The sequence below is a fragment of the Salvelinus alpinus genome, chromosome 10 (genome assembly GCF_045679555.1).
Source record: "Salvelinus alpinus chromosome 10, SLU_Salpinus.1, whole genome shotgun sequence".
Classification (NCBI taxonomy): domain Eukaryota; kingdom Metazoa; phylum Chordata; class Actinopteri; order Salmoniformes; family Salmonidae; genus Salvelinus; species Salvelinus alpinus.
Window position 1 is genome coordinate 85,609,872 of NC_092095.1, and position 18,838 is coordinate 85,628,709.

General features: G+C 42.2%; 2 protein-coding genes across 3 annotated transcripts in view; one reads left to right on the forward strand and one right to left on the reverse strand.

Moving 5' to 3' along the window:
• The window catches only part of LOC139532896 (islet cell autoantigen 1-like protein), a 55,062-nt gene extending 50,542 nt beyond the window's left edge, over positions 1-4,520 (forward strand). Inside the window, exon 14 of the mRNA XM_071331058.1 lies at positions 1-4,520. Within this exon, the coding sequence (XP_071187159.1) occupies positions 1-116 (116 nt within the window). The 3' untranslated portion in view covers positions 117-4,520.
• LOC139532895 (protein FAM117B-like) overlaps positions 4,485-18,838 on the reverse strand; it is a 27,861-nt gene continuing 13,507 nt past the window's right edge. The window contains exons 4-8 of one of the 2 annotated variants that reach the window (XM_071331057.1): positions 13,742-13,855; positions 11,750-11,878; positions 11,330-11,546; positions 11,084-11,204; positions 4,485-8,705 (exon numbers count right to left, since the gene is read on the reverse strand). In XM_071331057.1, the coding sequence (XP_071187158.1) occupies positions 8,366-8,705; positions 11,084-11,204; positions 11,330-11,546; positions 11,750-11,878; positions 13,742-13,855 (921 nt within the window). In that variant the 3' untranslated portion in view covers positions 4,485-8,365. Of the gene's footprint in view, positions 8,706-11,083; positions 11,205-11,329; positions 11,547-11,740; positions 11,879-13,741; positions 13,856-18,838 lie in introns of both variants that reach the window. The other variant, XM_071331056.1, reaches the window with a different exon arrangement.

Here is an 18,838-nt window from a genome sequence, read left to right on the forward strand (position 1 = left end):
TTCCTAAAGGTGCATCGCGGGACATGTCTGCATGGTTCAACCTGTTTGCTGATCTGGACCCCCTCTCTAACCCTGACGCCATCGGACGTTCTGAAGATGAGATCCTCAATGCCTGAGGGGGGTGTGTGTGTGTGTGTGTGTGTGTGTAGTTACTGTATACTTTGTAATGTCTGTAATATTCTATATTGATGATAGAGGAGGATTTGACTGAGATGAATCTCCTTTCTATACAGGATATGTACTGTAGGGGTTTGGGCTTAACCTTAGCGACATAATGTAGAACCTAACACCTGATTGGTTGGCCCAACAACCTAACACCGGACCGGACTCTACCAGTGACATGGTCTATAATACTAATTATAAAGCGGGTAGTTTGGGTCCTGAATTCTGATTGGCTGAAACAGCATTCCAGTCGTGTGTATTATCAGACAATATACCACAGGTATGACACAACTCCTAGTTTACCTGTTCTGTTTATGTGGGTAAGCAGTTTAGAATAGCAGTAAGGCCCTTCTGGGTTGGTGGTATATGACCACTGCTACGGGCTGTATCCTGGACCTCTGCTTCGCCTCGTGCCAACAGCCCTTATACGGGGGTATATTGGCCATATATCACAGTCCCTCTGGCCTTATTGCTTCACTAAAGACTCCCCGTGGATCTCTAGTTCCAACGGTGTATTTTCACACAACTACTATGATGCTGAACAGCTGCAGATTCCTCATCTACTTTTGTTTTTAAGAATCATGATTTATCTAGTCCGTTTTTGGTTCTAAAGGAAGTCTGAGGAAAGTATCAACACTGGAGTGATGTGGAACTATGCCAAGCAAGGGACAGGTAGCTTATACAGTGAGTTAACATTGGCTTTAGGTCATCACTGACCATTTGGACGAAGGCGGTGTGGTAAAATCAGCAGGGGGGGCAAACCGGAACTCCCAATTTGAAGAACACATGGACCCAGAACTAAATGGTGCAGCTGTGAGTTAACAGGGATGATGTCTAAGATAGTTTTGCTGATGGTCTAATCATGTAAACTGCATGATCATGTAATCATGTAATCTGGTTCTTGTCTCCATTATAAGAACTGGATTTTATACATCTCCCCTGCTAATACTACCATACAGCCCCTTCAGCAGGTAGGATTTATACTGTACTACTGTACTGTACTGCTAATACTACCATACAGCCCCTTTAGCAGGTAGGATTTATACTGTACTGTACTGTACTGCTAATACTACCATACAGCCCCTTCAGCAGGTAGGATTTATACTGTACTGTACTGTACTGCTAATACTACCATACAGCCCCTTCAGCAGGTAGGATTTATACTGTACTGCTAATACTACCATACAGCCCCTTCAGCAGGTAGGATTTATACTGTACTACTGTACTGTACTGCTAATACTACCATACAGCCCCTTCAGCAGGTAGGATTTATACTGTACTACTGTACTGTACTGCTAATACTACCATACAGCCCCTTCAGCAGGTAGGATTTATACTGTACTACTGTACTGTACTGCTAATACTACCATACAGCCCATTTAGCAGGTAGGATTTATACTGTACTGTACTGTACTGCTAATACTACCATACAGCCCCTTCAGCAGGTAGGATTTATACTGTACTGTACTGCTAATACTACCATACAGCCCCTTTAGCAGGTAGGATTTATACTGTACTGTACTGTACTGCTAATACTACCATACAGCCCCTTCAGCAGGTAGGATTTATACTGTACTGTACTGTACTGCTAATACTACCATACAGCCCCTTCAGCAGGTAGGATTTATACTGTACTGTACTGCTAATACTACCATACAGCCCCTTCAGCAGGTAGGATTTATACTGTACTGTACTGTACTGCTAATACTACCATACAGCCCCTTCAGCAGGTAGGATTTATACTGTACTGTACTGTACTGCTAATACTACCATACAGCCCCTTCAGCAGGTAGGATTTATACTGTACTGCTAATACTACCATACAGCCCCTTCAGCAGGTAGGATTTATACTGTACTACTGTACTGTACTGCTAATACTACCATACAGCCCCTTCAGCAGGTAGGATTTATACTGTACTACTGTACTGTACTGCTAATACTACCATACAGCCCATTTAGCAGGTAGGATTTATACTGTACTGTACTGTACTGCTAATACTACCATACAGCCCCTTCAGCAGGTAGGATTTATACTGTACTGTACTGCTAATACTACCATACAGCCCCTTTAGCAGGTAGGATTTATACTGTACTGTACTGTACTGCTAATACTACCATACAGCCCCTTCAGCAGGTAGGATTTATACTGTACTGTACTGTACTGCTAATACTACCATACAGCCCCTTCAGCAGGTAGGATTTATACTGTACTGTACTGCTAATACTACCATACAGCCCCTTCAGCAGGTAGGATTTATACTGTACTGTACTGTACTGCTAATACTACCATACAGCCCCTTCAGCAGGTAGGATTTATACTGTACTGTACTGTACTGCTAATACTACCATACAGCCCCTTCAGCAGGTAGGATTTATACTGTACTGTACTGTACTGTACTGCTATTTCTGTTTCTTATTTTTAATTAATGTGAAAACATTTCTAAAAATCTGTTTTCCCTTTGTCATTATGGGGTATTGTGATGTCATTATGGGGTATTGTGATGTCATTATGGGGTATTGTGTGTAGACTGATAAGGAAAAAATGAATTTAAACAATTTTAGAATAAGGCTGTAACGTAACAATATGTGGAAAAAAGTGAAGGGGTCTGAATACTTTCCAAATGCACTGTACATACAGACAAGAATGTAAATCAATCACAAATGCTTTATTTTATTCAACTTTGCCTTTTATTTCACTTAAAGGATGTATGTAACGTCATAGGATGAAACGGGGATATATGTAACGAAGATGTAATGTCTTGGGATGAAACGGGGATGTATGTAACGAAGATGTAATGTCTTGGGATGAAACGGGGATGTATGTAACGAAGATGTAATGTCTTGGGATGAAACAGGGCTGTTATCAGCAGATGTAATGTCTTGGGATGAAACAGGGCTGTATGTAACGAGGATGTAATGTCTTGGGATGAAACAGGGCTGTTATCAGCAGATGTAATGTCTTGGGATGAAACAGGGCTGTTATCAGCAGATGTAATGTCTTGGGATGAAACAGGGCTGTTATCAGCAGATGTAATGTCTTGGGATGAAACAGGGCTGTTATCAGCAGATGTAATGTCTTGGGATGAAACAGGGCTGTTATCAGCAGATGTAATGTCTTGGGATGAAACAGGGCTGTTATCAGCAGATGTAATGTCTTGGGATGAAACAGGGCTGTTATCAGCAGAGGTAATGTCTTGGGATGAAACAGGGCTGTTATCAGCAGATGTAATGTCTTGGGATGAAACAGGGCTGTTATCAGCAGAGGTAATGTCTTGGGATGAAACAGGGCTGTTATCAGCAGATGTAATGTCTTGGGATGAAACAGGGCTGTTATCAGCAGATGTAATGTCTTGGGATGAAACAGGGCTGTTATCAGCAGATGTAATGTCTTGGGATGAAACAGGGCTGTTATCAGCAGATGTAATGTCTTGGGATGAAACAGGGCTGTTATCAGCAGATGTAATGTCTTGGGATGAAACAGGGCTGTTATCAGCAGATGTAATGTCTTGGGATGAAACAGGGCTGTTATCAGCAGAGGTAATGTCTTGGGATGAAACAGGGCTGTATGTAACGAAGAGGTAATGTCTTGGGATGAAACAGGGCTGTATGTAACGAAGAGGTAATGTCTTGGGATGAAACAGGGCTGTTATCAGCAGATGTAATGTCTTGGGATGAAACAGGGCTGTTATCAGCAGATGTAATGTCTTGGGATGAAACAGGGCTGTTATCAGCAGATGTAATGTCTTGGGATGAAACGGGGCTGTATGTAACGAAGAGGTAATGTCTTGGGATGAAACAGGGCTGTTATCAGCAGATGTAATGTCTTGGGATGAAACAGGGCTGTTATCAGCAGATGTAATGTCTTGGGATGAAACAGGGCTGTTATCAGCAGATGTAATGTCTTGGGATGAAACAGGGCTGTTATCAGCAGAGGTAATGTCTTGGGATGAAACAGGGCTGTTATCAGCAGATGTAATGTATTGGGATGAAACAGGGCTGTTATCAGCAGATGTAATGTCTTGGGATGAAACAGGGCTGTTATCAGCAGATGTAATGTCTTGGGATGAAACAGGGCTGTTATCAGCAGATGTAATGTCTTGGGATGAAACAGGGCTGTTATCAGCAGATGTAATGTCTTGGGATGAAACAGGGCTGTTATCAGCAGATGTAATGTCTTGGGATGAAACAGGGCTGTTATCAGCAGATGTAATGTCTTGGGATGAAACAGGGCTGTTATCAGCAGATGTAATGTCTTGGGATGAAACAGGGCTGTTATCAGCAGATGTAATGTCTTGGGATGAAACAGGGCTGTTATCAGCAGACATGTTGAAGGAACTTTATTAAACTGTTGAGCTGTTTTTCCATTTGTGCGTTTCTTTAAAAGTATTTATTTGTCATCAAGTTGAGTATTTCATTACCAACTCACCTCCCATCCCCTCCAGTCTACCCTGGTGGACATCTCTGCCAATACATTTGAAGGTCGATTTTGGGCAAAAGCGCGAAAATAATGTATTTTAAACAGTATAACTGATCAATGCACCATCATACATGGTCATTTATTGCTTTAAAAAAATGTCTAAATAAGATATTTGGCTACAGATGTGCCATTTCTTTCCGATCTCCAAAAACAAATCCTGTGAAATGATGTCAACACATACTGGAGGAGTTACTGGCTAGCTATAGTGGCTAGCTTAGCTAACAAACTAGCTACAGTGGCTAGCTTAGCTAACGAACTAGCTATAGTGGCTAGCTTAGCTAACAAACTAGCTACAGTGGATGGCTTAGCCAATGAACTAGCTACAGTGGCTAGCTTAGCTAACGAACTAGCTATAGTGGCTAGCTTAGCTAACAAACTAGCTACAGTGGCTAGCTTAGCTAACAAACTAGCTACAGTGGATGGCTCAGCCAAAGAATTAGCTACAGTGGCTAACGAACTAGCTATAGTGGCTAGCTTCGCTAACAAACTAGTTACAGTGGCTAGCTTAGCTAACAAACTAGCTAACGAACTAGCTACAGTGGCTAGCTTAGCTAATGAACTAGCTACAGTTGAAGTCGAAGTTTACATACACTTAGGTTGGAGTCATTAAAACTCATTTTTCAACCACTCCACAAATTTCTTGTTAACAAACTATAGTTTTAGCAAGTCGGTTAGGACATCTACTTTGTGCATGACACAAGTAATTTTTCCAACAATTGTTTACAGACAGATTATTTCATTTATAACTCACTGTATCACAATTCCAGTGGGTCAGAAGTTTACATACACTAAGTTGACTGTGCCTTCAAACAGATTGGAAAATTCCAGAAAATGATGTCATGGCTTTAGAAGCTTCTGATAGGCTAATTGACATAATTTGAGTCAATTGGAGGTGTACCTGTGGATGTATTTCAAGGCCTACCTTCAAACTCTGTGGCTCTTTGCTTGACATTATGGAAAAATCTAAAAAAATTGTAGACCTCCACAAGTCTGGTTCATCCTTGGGAGCAATTTCCAAACGCCTGAAGGTACCACGTTCATCTGTACAAACAATAGTACGCAAGTATAAACACCATGGGACCACGCAGCCGTTATACCGCTCAGGAAGGTTCTGTCTCCTAGAGCTAAACGTACTTTGGTGCAAAAAGTGCAAATCAATCCCAGAACAACAGCAAAGGACCTTGTGAAGATGCTGGAGGAAACAGGTACAAAAGTATCTATATCCACATTAAAACGAGTACTATATCGACATAACCTGAAAGGCCGCTCAGCAAGGAAGAAGCCACTGCTCCAAAACTGCCATAAAAAAGCCAGACTACGGTTTGCAACTGCACATGGTGACAAAGATCGTACTTTTTGGAGAAATGTCCTCTGGTCTGATGAAACAAAAATATAACTGTTTGGCCGTAATGACCATCATTATGTTTGGTGGAAAAAGGGGGAGGCTTGCAAGCCGAAGAACACCATCCCAACCGTGAAGCACGGGGGTGGCAGCATCATGTTGTGGGGATGCTTTGCTGCAGGAGGGACTGGTGCACTTCACAAAATAGATGGCATCATGAGGCAGGAAAATTATGTGGATATATTGAAGCAACATCTCAAGACATCAGTCAGGAAGATAAAGCTTGGTCGCAAATTGGTCTTCCAAATGGACAATGACCCCAAGCATACTTCCAAAGTTGTGACAAAATGGCTTAAGGACAACAAAGTCAAGGTATTGGAGTGGCCATCACAAAGCCCTGACCTCAATCCTATAGAACATTTGTGTGCAGAACTGAAAAAGTGTGTGCGAGCAAGGAGGCCGGCTGCGTGGTCCCATGGTGTTTATACTTGCGTACTATTGTTTGTACCTGACTCAGTTAAACCAGCTCTGTCCGGAGGAATGGGCCAAAATTCACCCAACTTAATGTGGGGAGCTTGTCGAAGGCTACCTGAAACATTTGACCAAAGTTAAACAATTTAATGGCAATGCTACCAAATACTAATTGAGTGTATGTAAACTTCTGACCCACTGGGAATGTGACGAAAGAAATAAAAGCTGAAATAAATCATTCTCTCTACTATTATTCTGACAGTTCACATTCTTAAAATAAATTGGTGATCCTAACTGACCTAAGACAGGGACTTTTTACTAGGATTAAAAGTTAGGAATTGTGAAAAACTGAGTTGAAATGTATTTGGCTAAGGTTTATGTAAACTTCCGACTTCAACTGTACGTTGGTGCACACCTGACTAGAATGACACTGATGTACCACCATAGACACACACCATTTATGTTTAGAAAATTGGGAAAGATGCGGAGTTGGACTGTTTTTTCGTGTCCAAAGTTGACCTTTAACAGGAAACCCCATCTCTACTGCTACAGGTTATAAAACAGGACCAAATATCATCTCCAATATTAACATCTACTTTGACAGCAGAGCATTTCTCTGTTGAGTCGACTGGTAGTTTAGAAGTCTGTACTGTTATGTAGAGCGTTTAGAGCCCTGACCCTAACCGGGATACATTCTGAGCTCTTAGTAGTAACCACCAAAACTCCTCGCGACCCTAAGGGCTCTATTCAATCTGCTGAAGTTCAACTTTACCACCTGATAGAAATGTGAAGGCCATGTCCCTGTGTTAGCGGAGACTGCATTCACGGTAAACGCCGCATATGTCGGCTCAATGGGAAATGACCTTTACATTTCTATCACACGGTCTGTAACACTTCAGCCATCCAGATTGAATAGAGCCCTAATTCTAGTTGAGTAACCGAACCCTAAGTAAGTTACCCTAACCCCCTAACCAACCTTAAATGACCCCTAACCAGCCTTAAATAGCCCCTAACCCCCTAACCAACCTTAAATGACCCCTAACCAACCTTAAATGACCCCTAACCAACCTTAAATGACCCCTAACCAACCTTAAATTACTCATAACCCCCTAACCAACCTGAAATTACCCCCAACCAACCTTAAATTACCCCTAACCCCCTAGCCAACCTTAAATGACCACTAACCAACCTTAAATGACCCCTAACCAGCCTTAAATGGCCCCTAACCCCCTAACCAACCTTAAATGACCCCTAACCAACCTTAAATGACCCCTAACCAACCTTAAATGAAAGGGAGGAAAGGGGAGGGATGGATGGAGGGATGGAGGAAGAAAGGGAGGAAAGGGGAGGGATGGAGGAAGGGAGGGAGGGAGGAAAGGAGGGAGGGAATGAGAGAGAGCGAGAGGAGGCAGACAAAGCAGAACACTGGACAGACACCAGGAGACAGGTCTTCAGGCACATTATTGTTTTTCTTTCGTCCCCCAATCTTAGTTTTGCTACGATATCTCTGAGCCCAGATCACCGCGGAAACCACACAGCCTGGATCACCATGGAAACCACACAGCTTGGATAACCATGGAAACCACACAGCTTGGATAACCATGGAAACCACCCAGCTTCACACTGGAAGACATCTTAATTCAAGATACATAATAATGATTTAAAAATGTGGTTTCGTGGTTTAATGCGACGAAAATAAAAAGTATTTCCTGTATCCTCTCAGTACATAGGATCAGTGGAACGTTGGGACCAGGTAGGACCAGTGGGTGGAGTTAGAATGACCAGGTAGAACCAGGGGACAGTTATGACCAGGGGAGTTAGCATGTCGAAGACGTCTCGAGCAGCAGGGTATTATGTTCATCTGACTGTCATGTTATTCAGCAGTCTGTCCTCCAGGGCAGAAGTGTGGAGCTCTAGCTCTCTGGTTCCTCCAGGTGTCTGGGCAGGCAGGGTTGCTGGTGGACCGTGCTGGTGCCCCAGGATACCCCTAGGGAAGGGGACATGCTACGGAGGCCCACCCCACCTAGAGGCATCATGGAAGGGGACAGACTGCGCAGGCCAACCCCACCCAGAGGCACCAAGCTGGGGGACAGGCTGCGGAGGCCAACCCCTGATCTGAAGCTGAGCTCCGGGGCAGGCAACAGGGGCTTCAGGATGCTGACCAGGCAGAAGGCTGAGCCGCTCTTAGGGATGAAGTTGACCTTGTTACGGTCCGGACACAGGAAGGGAGGAATCTCCTGGAGGGGTCTGGGACTGGAACACAAACACATTGTCATTCAACACTAATATGACACAGGTTATTTATGGTATTTACTTAGCAGAGTGTCCTTTTCCTATACAAGAGGAGTAATACCAGTTTGGCCACAAAAAGCTGTACATGGCTAGTTTTAATGTTCTGAGTTAACTTCTACTATGTTGGGCTCACACTAGTTTTAATGTTCTGAGTTAGCTTCTACTATGTTGGGCTCGCGCTAGTTTTAATGTTCTGAGTTAGCTTCTACTATGGTGGGCTCGCGCTAGTTTTAATGTTCTGAGTTAGCTTCTACTATGTTGGGCTCGCGCTAGTTTTAATGTTCTGAGTTAGCTTCTACTATGGTGGGCTCACGCTAGTTTTAATGTTCTGAGTTAGCTTCTACTATGTTGGGCTCACGCTAGTTTTAATGTTCTGAGTTAGCTTCTACTATGGTGGGCTCACGCTAGTTTTAATGTTCTGAGTTAGCTTCTACTATGTTGGGCTCGCGCTAGTTTTAATGTTCTGAGTTAGCTTCTACTATGGTGGGCTCACGCTAGTTTTAATGTTCTGAGTTAGCTTCTACTATGGTGGGCTCACGCTAGTTTTAATGTTCTGAGTTAGCTTCTACTATGGTGGGCTCGCGCTAGTTTTAATGTTCTGAGTTAGCTTCTACTATGGTGGGCTCACGCTAGTTTTAATGTTCTGAGTTAGCTTCTACTATGTTGGGCTCACGCTAGTTTTAATGTTCTGAGTTAGCTTCTACTATGGTGGGCTCGCGCTAGTTTTAATGTTCTGAGTTAACTTCTACTATGTTGGGCTCACGCTAGTTGAGAAAAGAACCAAGTAAGTAACATCAGAGTGTGGTTATATGTTATCAGAGTGTGGTTATATGTTATCAGAATGTGGTTATATGTTATCAGAGTGTGGTTATATGTTATCAGAGTGTGGTTATATGTTGTAACACCAGAGTGTGGTTATATGTTATCAGAGTGTGGTTATATGTTATCAGAGTGTGGTTATATGTTATCAGAGTGTGGTTATATGTTATCAGAGTGTGGTTATATGTTATCAGAATGTGGTTATATGTTATCAGAGTGTGGTTATATGTTATCAGAGTGTGGTTATATGTTGTAACACCAGAGTGTGGTTATATGTTATCAGAGTGTGGTTATATGTTATCAGAGTGTGATTATATGTTATCAGAGTGTGGTTATATGTTATCAGAGTGTGGTTATATGTTATCAGAGTGTGGTTATATGTTGTAACACCAGAGTGTGGTTATATGTTATCAGAGTGTGGTTATATGTTATCAGAGTGTGATTATATGTTATCAGAGTGTGGTTATATGTTGTAACACCAGAGTGTGGTTATATGTTATCAGAGTGTGGTTATATGTTATCAGAGTGTGGTTATATGTTATCAGAGTGTGGTTATATGTTATCAGAGTGTGGTTATATGTTATCAGAGTGTGGTTATATGCTGTAACATCAGAGTGTGGTTATATGTTATCAGAGTGTGGTTATATGCTGTAACATCGTTAACATCATTGATGACGCCCCAAAGCTTTTTTCTGTCATTCTTTATATCCTTTATCTTTAATTCATAGTGTAGTTTCTTCTTTTATTCCGTTTACTCACATTTCTCAATTTGCAATACGTTTGCCAATCGGTTGTGCAGCCAGACTTAATTGCCATTCCTTTTTCCTCATCCCTCTCAACCATAACATTTTTCAATCCCTCATCAATCTAAGGGGATTTAACAGTTTTAACAGTCATTTTCTTAATGGGTGCTTATTAGTAACTGGAATAAGATGTTTCATAAATGTGTCAAGTGCAGCTTCTGGTTGCTCCTCATTACACAACACAGACCAACAAATATTATTTACATCATCAACATATGAATCACAACAAAACTTATTGTATGACCTCTTATCCACTATATTAGGCCCAGCCTTTGGCACTTTGGTTTTCCTAGAAATGGCTATTATATTGATCACTACATCCTATGAATTTGGATACTGCTTTTAACCAAATTTGGATAAGACGTTGAGGAATTGTTGTTAATGTGTATTGTTATTACGATATTTTAAATGAGAAAGGAGAGGTCAGGGGTTAGGGTGTACTCTCACAGCCCTCAGGACGTTTAGGGTCAGGGGTTAGGGTCAGGGGTTAGGGTGTACTCTCACAGCCCTCAGGACGTTTAGGGTCAGGGGTTAGGGTGTACTCTCACAGCCCTCAGGACGTTTAGGGTCAGGGGTTAGGGTTAGGGGTTAGGGTCAGGGGTTAGGGTGTACTCTCACAGCCCTCAGGACGTTTAGGGTCAGGGGTTAGGGTTAGGGGTCGGTCAGGGGTTAGGGTTAGGGGTTAGAGGTCAAGAGTTAAGGTTAGGCTGTACTCACAGTGACTCCTCAAAGAACTTGACCTTCTCACAGCCCTCCGGCGGCTCCCTCTTGAACATGTAGCTGTTGTTGGGCTTCGGAGACGCTGCATACTTCGGGAGAGGCGAGCAGGGACCCAGTTCTGGGGTCAGACAGACAGACAGACAGACAGACAGACAGACAGACAGACACAGACAGGAAGCAGGTCAGTCACAATTTTCAGGGTGAGGGGGACAAAGCTATGGATATGTGTGTGTGTGTGTGTACCTTTCTCCTCTGCGGGGTAGGGGCTGCCTCCTCCCATATCGTTGAGGATGGTGAGGTAGGAGGGAGAGATGGAGTCGGGCCGGCTGCTGCTGTTGCTATGCTTACCGCCACCGAGGCCCCCCCCTGAGGGGGTCTGTGTGTCGATGCTTCGGGTGGAGCTGCTGCGCTGGGGGGGGAGGGGTGGGGGGGCGCGGTGCCCGTCTGGGACATCTTGGGGCTGAACCCAAACCACACATAAATTATAACACTTGATTTGTGTGTGTGTGTGTATGTGTGTGTGTGTGTGTGTGTGTGTGTGTGTGTGTGTGTGTGTGTGTGTGTGTGTGTGTGTGTGTGTGTGTGTGTGCGTGCGTGTGGCAGTGCGTGCGTGCGTGCGTGTGTGTGTGTGTGTTAACAAGAACAAGGACTCACAATAATAACCTCATCTCGTAGTTGTGGTGTGTCACGGATGATGATGCGTTCAATCTCCTGGTTGAGACCCTCCACACTGTTCCTGAAGCGCGGCGCCGTCGGCTTGGGGATCAGGATGGTCTTATTGGGCATCTGGGCCTGACATACAGACAGGGGTTAGTGGTAGAGTTAGGGTTAACCCTTAGAGATGGGGTTAAGGTTAACCCTTAGAGACGGGGTTAGGGTTAACCCTTAGAGATGGAGTTAGGGTTAACCCTTAGAGATGGGGTTAGGGTTAACCCTTAGAGATGGAGTTTAGGGTTAACCCTTAGAGATGGGGTTAGGGTTAACCCTTAGGGATGGGGTTAGGGTTAACCCTTAGAGATGGGGTTAAGGTTAACCCTTAGAGACGGGGTTAGGGTTAACCCTTAGGGATGGGGTTTAGGGTTAACCCTTAGAGATGGGGTTAGGGTTAACCCTTAGGAATGGGGTTAGGGTTAACCCTTAGAGATGGAGTTTAGGGTTAACCCTTAGAGATGGGGTTAGGGTTAACCCTTAGAGATGGGGTTAAGGTTAACCCTTAGAGACGGGGTTAGGATTAACCCTTAGAGATGGGGTTAGGGTTAACCCTTAGAGATGGGGTTAAGGTTAACCCTTAGAGACGGGGTTAGGGTTAACCCTTAGAGATGGGGGTTAGGGTTAACCCTTAGAGATGGAGTTAGAGTTAACCCTTAGAGATGGAGTTAGAGTTAACCCTTAGAGATGGAGTTTAGGGTTAACCCTTAGAGATGGGGTTAGGGTTAACCCTTAGAGATGGGGTTAGGGTTAACCCTTAGAGATGGAGTTAGGGTTAACCCTTAGAGACGGGGTTAGGGTTAACCCTTAGAGATGGGGGTTAGGGTTAACCCTTAGAGATGGAGTTAGAGTTAACCCTTAGATATGGGGTTAGAGTTAACCCTTAGAGATGGAGTTAGAGTTAACCCTTAGATATGGGGTTAGGGTTAACCCTTAGAGATGGGGGTTAGGGTTAACCCTTAGAGATGGGGTTAGGGTTAACCCTTAGAGATGGAGTTAGGGTTAACCCTTAGAGATGGGTTTAGAGTTACACCCTTAGAGATGGGGGTCAGGGTTAACCCTTAGAGATGGGGTTAGAGTTACACCCTTAGAGATGGGGTTAGGGTTAACCCTTAGAGATGGGGGTCAGGGTTAACCCTTAGAGGTGGGGTTAGGGTTAACCCTTAGAGATGGGGTTAGGGTTAACCCTTAGAGATGGAGTTAGGGTTAACCCTTAGAGATGGGTTTAGAGTTACACCCTTAGAGATGGGGGTCAGGGTTAACCCTTAGAGATGGGGTTAGGGTTAACCCTTAGAAATGGGGTTAGGGTTAACCCTTAGAGATGGGGTTAGAGTTAACCCTTAGAGATGGGGTGAGGGTTAACCCTTAGAGATGGAGTTAGAGTTAACCCTTAGAGATGGGGTTAGAGTTAACCCTTAGAGATGGGGTTAGAGTTAACCCTTAGAGATGGGGGTTAGGGTTAACCCTTAGAGATGGGGTTAGGGTTAACCCTTAGAGATGGGGTTAGGGTTAACCCTTAGAGATAGGGTTAGGGTTAACCCTTAGAGAGGATGTTAGGGTTAACCCTTAGAGATGGGGTTAGGGTTAACCCTTAGAGATGGGGTTAGGGTTAACCCTTAGAAATGGGGTTAGGGTTAACCCTTAGAAATGGGGTTAGGGTTAACCCTTAGAGATGGGGTTAGAGTTAACCCTTAGAGATGGGGTTAGGGTTAACCCTTAGAGATGGGGTTAGAGTTAACCCTTAGAGATGGGGTTAGGGTTAACCCTTAGAGATGGGGTTAGAGTTAACCCTTAGAAATGGGGTTAGAGTTAACCCTTAGAGATGGGGTTAGAGTTAACCCTTAAAGATGAAATTAGGGTTAACCCTTAGAGATGGGGGTTAGGGTTAACCCTTAGAGATGGGGGTTAGGGGAAGGAGTAGATAGAATGAGGCTCAGGGTAGGGTACCTGTGACTGGATGATGGCAGCATGACTACCGTTGAAAGGGGACTTGCGGTCCTTGTCCCTGCGGTGACGGCTGCTGCGCTTACTGCGCTGGAGTTGCTGTCGCAATTTAGCAATCTGGAGCAGAGAAGAGTTGCTGGGTTAGGGGGTATACTGATAGGATGTTGTTATCTAAGCACAAAGATGTGGAGAGTTGTCACTATGTTGTATTCATGTGGAGTGTATCACTATGTTGTCATTATGTTGTCACTATGTTATCACTATGTGGAGTGTCACTATGTTGTCATTATGTTGTCACTATGTTGTCACTATGTTGTCACTAATTTGTTATCATGTGGAGTGTCACTATGTTGTCACTATGTTGTCACTATGTTGTTATCATGTGGAGTGTCACTATGTTGTCACTATGTTGTCACTATGTTGTCACTATGTTGTTATCATGTGGAGTGTCACTATGTTGTCACTATGTTGTCACTATGTTGTCACTATGTAGTTATCATGTGGAGTGTATCACTATGTTGTCACTATGTTGTCACTATGTTGTTATTATGTTGTCACTATGTTGTTATCATGTGGAGTGTCACTATGTTGTCACTATGTTGTTATCATGTGGAGTGTCACTATGTTGTCACTATGTTGTTATCATGTGGAGTGTGTCACTATGTTGTCACTATGTTGTCACTATGTTGTCACTATGTTGTCACTATGTTGTTATCATGTGGAGTGTCACTATGTTGTCACTATGTTGTCACTATGTTGTCACTATGTTGTTATCATGTGGAGTGTCACTATGTTGTCACTATGTGGAGTGTCACTATGTTGTCACTATGTGGAGTGTCACTATGTTGTCACTATGTTGTCACAATGTTGTCACTATGTTGTCACTATGTTGTTATCATGTGGAGTGTCACTATGTTGTCACTATGTTGTTATTATGTGGAGTGTCACTATGTTGTCACCATGTTGTTATGTGGAGTGTCACCATGTTGTTATGTGGAGTGTCACTATGTTGTTATTATGTGGAGTGTCACTATGTTGTTATTATGTGGAGTGTCACTATGTTGTTATGTGGAGTGTTACCATGTTATTATGTGGAGTGTCACCATGTTATTATGTGGAGTGTCACTATGTTGTTATGTGGAGTGTCACCATGTTATTATGTGGAGTGTCACTATGTTGTTATGTGGAGTGTCACCATGTTATTATGTGGAGTGTCACTATGTTGTTATGTGGAGTGTCACCATGTTGTTATGTGGAGTGTCACCATGTTATTATGTGGAGTGTCACCATGTTATTATGTGGAGTGTCACTATGTTATTATGTGGAGTGTCACTATGTTGTTATGTGGAGTGTCACTATGTTGTTATGTGGAGTGTCACCATGTTATTATGTGGAGTGTCACCATGTTATTATGTGGAGTGTCACCATGTTGTTATGTGGAGTGTCACTATGTTGTTATGTGGAGTATCACTATGTTGTTATCATGTTGTCACTATGTTGTCACTATGTGGAGTGTCACTATGTTGTCACTATGTGGAGTGTCACTATGTTGTCACTATGTTGTCACCATGTTGTTATGTGGAGTGTCACTATGTTGTTATTATGTGGAGTGTCACTATGTTGTCACCATGTTGTTATGTGGAGTGTCACCATGTTGTTATGTGGAGTGTCACTATGTTGTTATTATGTGGAGTGTCACTATGTTGTTATGTGGAGTGTCACCATGTTGTTATTATGTGGAGTGTCACTATGTTGTCACCATGTTGTTATGTGGAGTGTCACTATGTTGTTATGTGGAGTGTCACTATGTTGTTATGTGGAGTGTCACTATGTTGTTATGTGGAGTGTCACCATGTTATTATGTGGAGTGTCACTATGTTGTTATGTGGAGTGTCACTATGTTGTTATGTGGAGTGTCACTATGTTGTTATGTGGAGTGTTACCATGTTATTATGTGGAGTGTCACTATGTTGTTATGTGGAGTGTCACTATGTTGTTATGTGGAGTGTCACTATGTTGTTATTATGTGGAGTGTCACTATGTTGTTATGTGGAGTGTCACTATGTTGTCACCATGTTGTTATGTGGTGTCACTATGTTGTTATTATGTGGAGTGTCACTATGTTGTCACCATGTTGTTATGTGGAGTGTCACCATGTTGTTATGTGGAGTGTCACTATGTTGTTGTTATGTGGAGTATCACTATGTTGTCACTATGTTGTCACTATGTTGTTATTATGTGGAGTGTCACTATGTTGTTATGTGGAGTGTCACTATGTTGTCACCATGTTGTTATGTGGTGTCACTATGTTGTTATTATGTGGAGTGTCACTATGTTGTCACCATGTTGTTATGTGGAGTGTCACCATGTTATTATGTGGAGTGTCACTATGTTGTTATGTGGAGTGTCACTATGTTGTTATTATGTGGAGTGTCACTATGTTGTTATTATGTGGAGTGTCACCATGTTATTATGTGGAGTGTCACCATGTTATTATGTGGAGTGTCACTATGTTGTTATTATGTGGAGTGTCACTATGTTGTTATGTGGAGTGTCACTATGTTGTTATGTGGAGTGTCACTATGTTGTTATTATGTGGAGTGTCACCATGTTATTATGTGGAGTGTCACTATGTTGTTATTATGTGGAGTGTCACCATGTTATTATGTGGAGTGTCACCATGTTATTATGTGGAGTGTCACCATGTTATTATGTGGAGTGTCACTATGTTGTTATTATGTGGAGTGTCACTATGTTATTATGTGGAGTGTCACCATGTTGTTATGTGGAGTGTCACTATGTTGTTATGTGGAGTATCACTATGTTGTCACTATGTTGTTATTATGTGGAGTGTCACTATGTTGTTATCATGTTGTCACTATGTTGTCACTATGTGGAGTGTCACTATGTTGTCACTATGTGGAGTGTCACTATGTTGTCACTATGTTGTCACTATGTTGTCACTATGTTGTCACCATGTTGTTATGTGGAGTGTCACTATGTTGTTATTATGTAGAGTGTCACTATGTTGTCACCATGTTGTTATGTGGAGTGTCACCATGTTGTTATGTGGAGTGTCACTATGTTGTTATTATGTGGAGTGTCACTATGTTGTTATGTGGAGTGTCACCATGTTGTTATTATGTGGAGAGTCACTATGTTGTTATGTGGAGTGTCACTATGTTGTTATGTGGAGTGTTACCATGTTATTATGTGGAGTGTCACTATGTTATTATGTGGAGTGCCACTATGTTGTTATGTGGAGTGTCACTATGTTGTTATTATGTGGAGTGTCACTATGTTGTTATGTGGAGTGTCACTATGTTGTCACCATGTTGTTATGTGGTGTCACTATGTTGTTATTATGTGGAGTGTCACTATGTTGTCACCATGTTGTTATGTGGAGTGTCACCATGTTGTTATGTGGAGTGTCACTATGTTGTTGTTATGTGGAGTATCACTATGTTGTCACTATGTTGTCACTATGTTGTCACTATGTTGTTATTATGTGGAGTGTCACTATGTTGTTATCATGTGGAGTGTCACTATGTTGTTATGTGGAGTGTCACTATGTTGTTATGTGGAGTGTCACTATGTTGTTATTATGTGGAGTGTCACCATGTTATTATGTGGAGTGTCACCATGTTGTTATGTGGAGTGTCACTATGTTGTTATTATGTGGAGTGTCACTATGTTGTTATTATGTGATGTGTCACCATGTTATTATGTGGAGTGTCACTATGTTGTTATTATGTGGAGTGTCACTATGTTGTTATGTGGAGTGTCACTATGTTGTTATGTGGAGTGTCACTATGTTGTTATTATGTGGAGTGTCACTATGTTATTATGTGGAGTGTCACTATGTTGTTTGGTGGAGTGTCACTATGTTGTTATTATGTGGAGTGTCACTATGTTGTTATTATGTGATGTGTCACCATGTTATTATGTGGAGTGTCACTATGTTGTTATTATGTGGAGTGTCACTATGTTGTTATGTGGAGTGTCACTATGTTGTTATGTGGAGTGTCACTATGTTGTTATTATGTGGAGTGTCACTATGTTATTATGTGGAGTGTCACTATGTTGTTTGGTGGAGTGTCACTATGTTGTTATTATGTGGAGTGTCACTATGTTGTTATTATGTGATGTGTCACCATGTTATTATGTGGAGTGTCACTATGTTGTTATTATGTGGAGTGTCACTATGTTGTTATGTGGAGTGTCACTATGTTGTTATGTGGAGTGTCACTATGTTGTTATTATGTGGAGTGTCACTATGTGGAGTGTCACTATGTTGTTATTATGTGGAGTGTCACTATGTTATTATGTGGAGTGTCACCATGTTATTATGTGGAGTGTCACTATGTTATTATGTGGAGTGTCACTATGTTGTTATTATGTGGAGTGTCACTATGTTGTTATTATGTGGAGTGTCACTATGTTGTTATCATGTGGGGTGTCACTATGTTGTTATTATGTGGAGTGTCACTATGTTGTTATCATGTGGAGTGTCACTATGTTGTTATTATGTGGAGTGTCACTATGTTGTTATTATGTGGAGTGTCACCATGTTATTATGTGGAGTGTCACCATGTTGTTATGTGGAGTGTCACTATGTTGTTATGTGGAGTGTCACTATGTTGTTATCATGTGGAGTGTCACTATGTTGTTATGTGGAGTGTCACTATGTTGTTATTATGTGGAGTGTCACCATGTTGTTATGTGGAGTGTCACTATGTTGTTATTATGTGGAGTGTCACTATGTTGTTATTATGTGGAGTGTCACCATGTTATTATGTGGAGTGTCACCATGTTATTATGTGGAGTGTCACCATGTTGTTATGTGGAGTGTCACTATGTTGTTATGTGGAGTGTCACTATGTTATTATGTGGAGTGTCACTATGTTGTTATGTGGAGTGTCACCATGTTGTTATTATGTGGAGTGTCACTATGTTATTATGTGGAGTGTCACTATGTTATTATGTGGAGTGTCACCATGTTGTTATGTGTGAGTGTCACCATGTTGTTATTATGTGGAGTGTCACTATGTTGTTATGTGGAGTGTCACTATGTTGTCACCATGTTGTTATGTGGTGTCA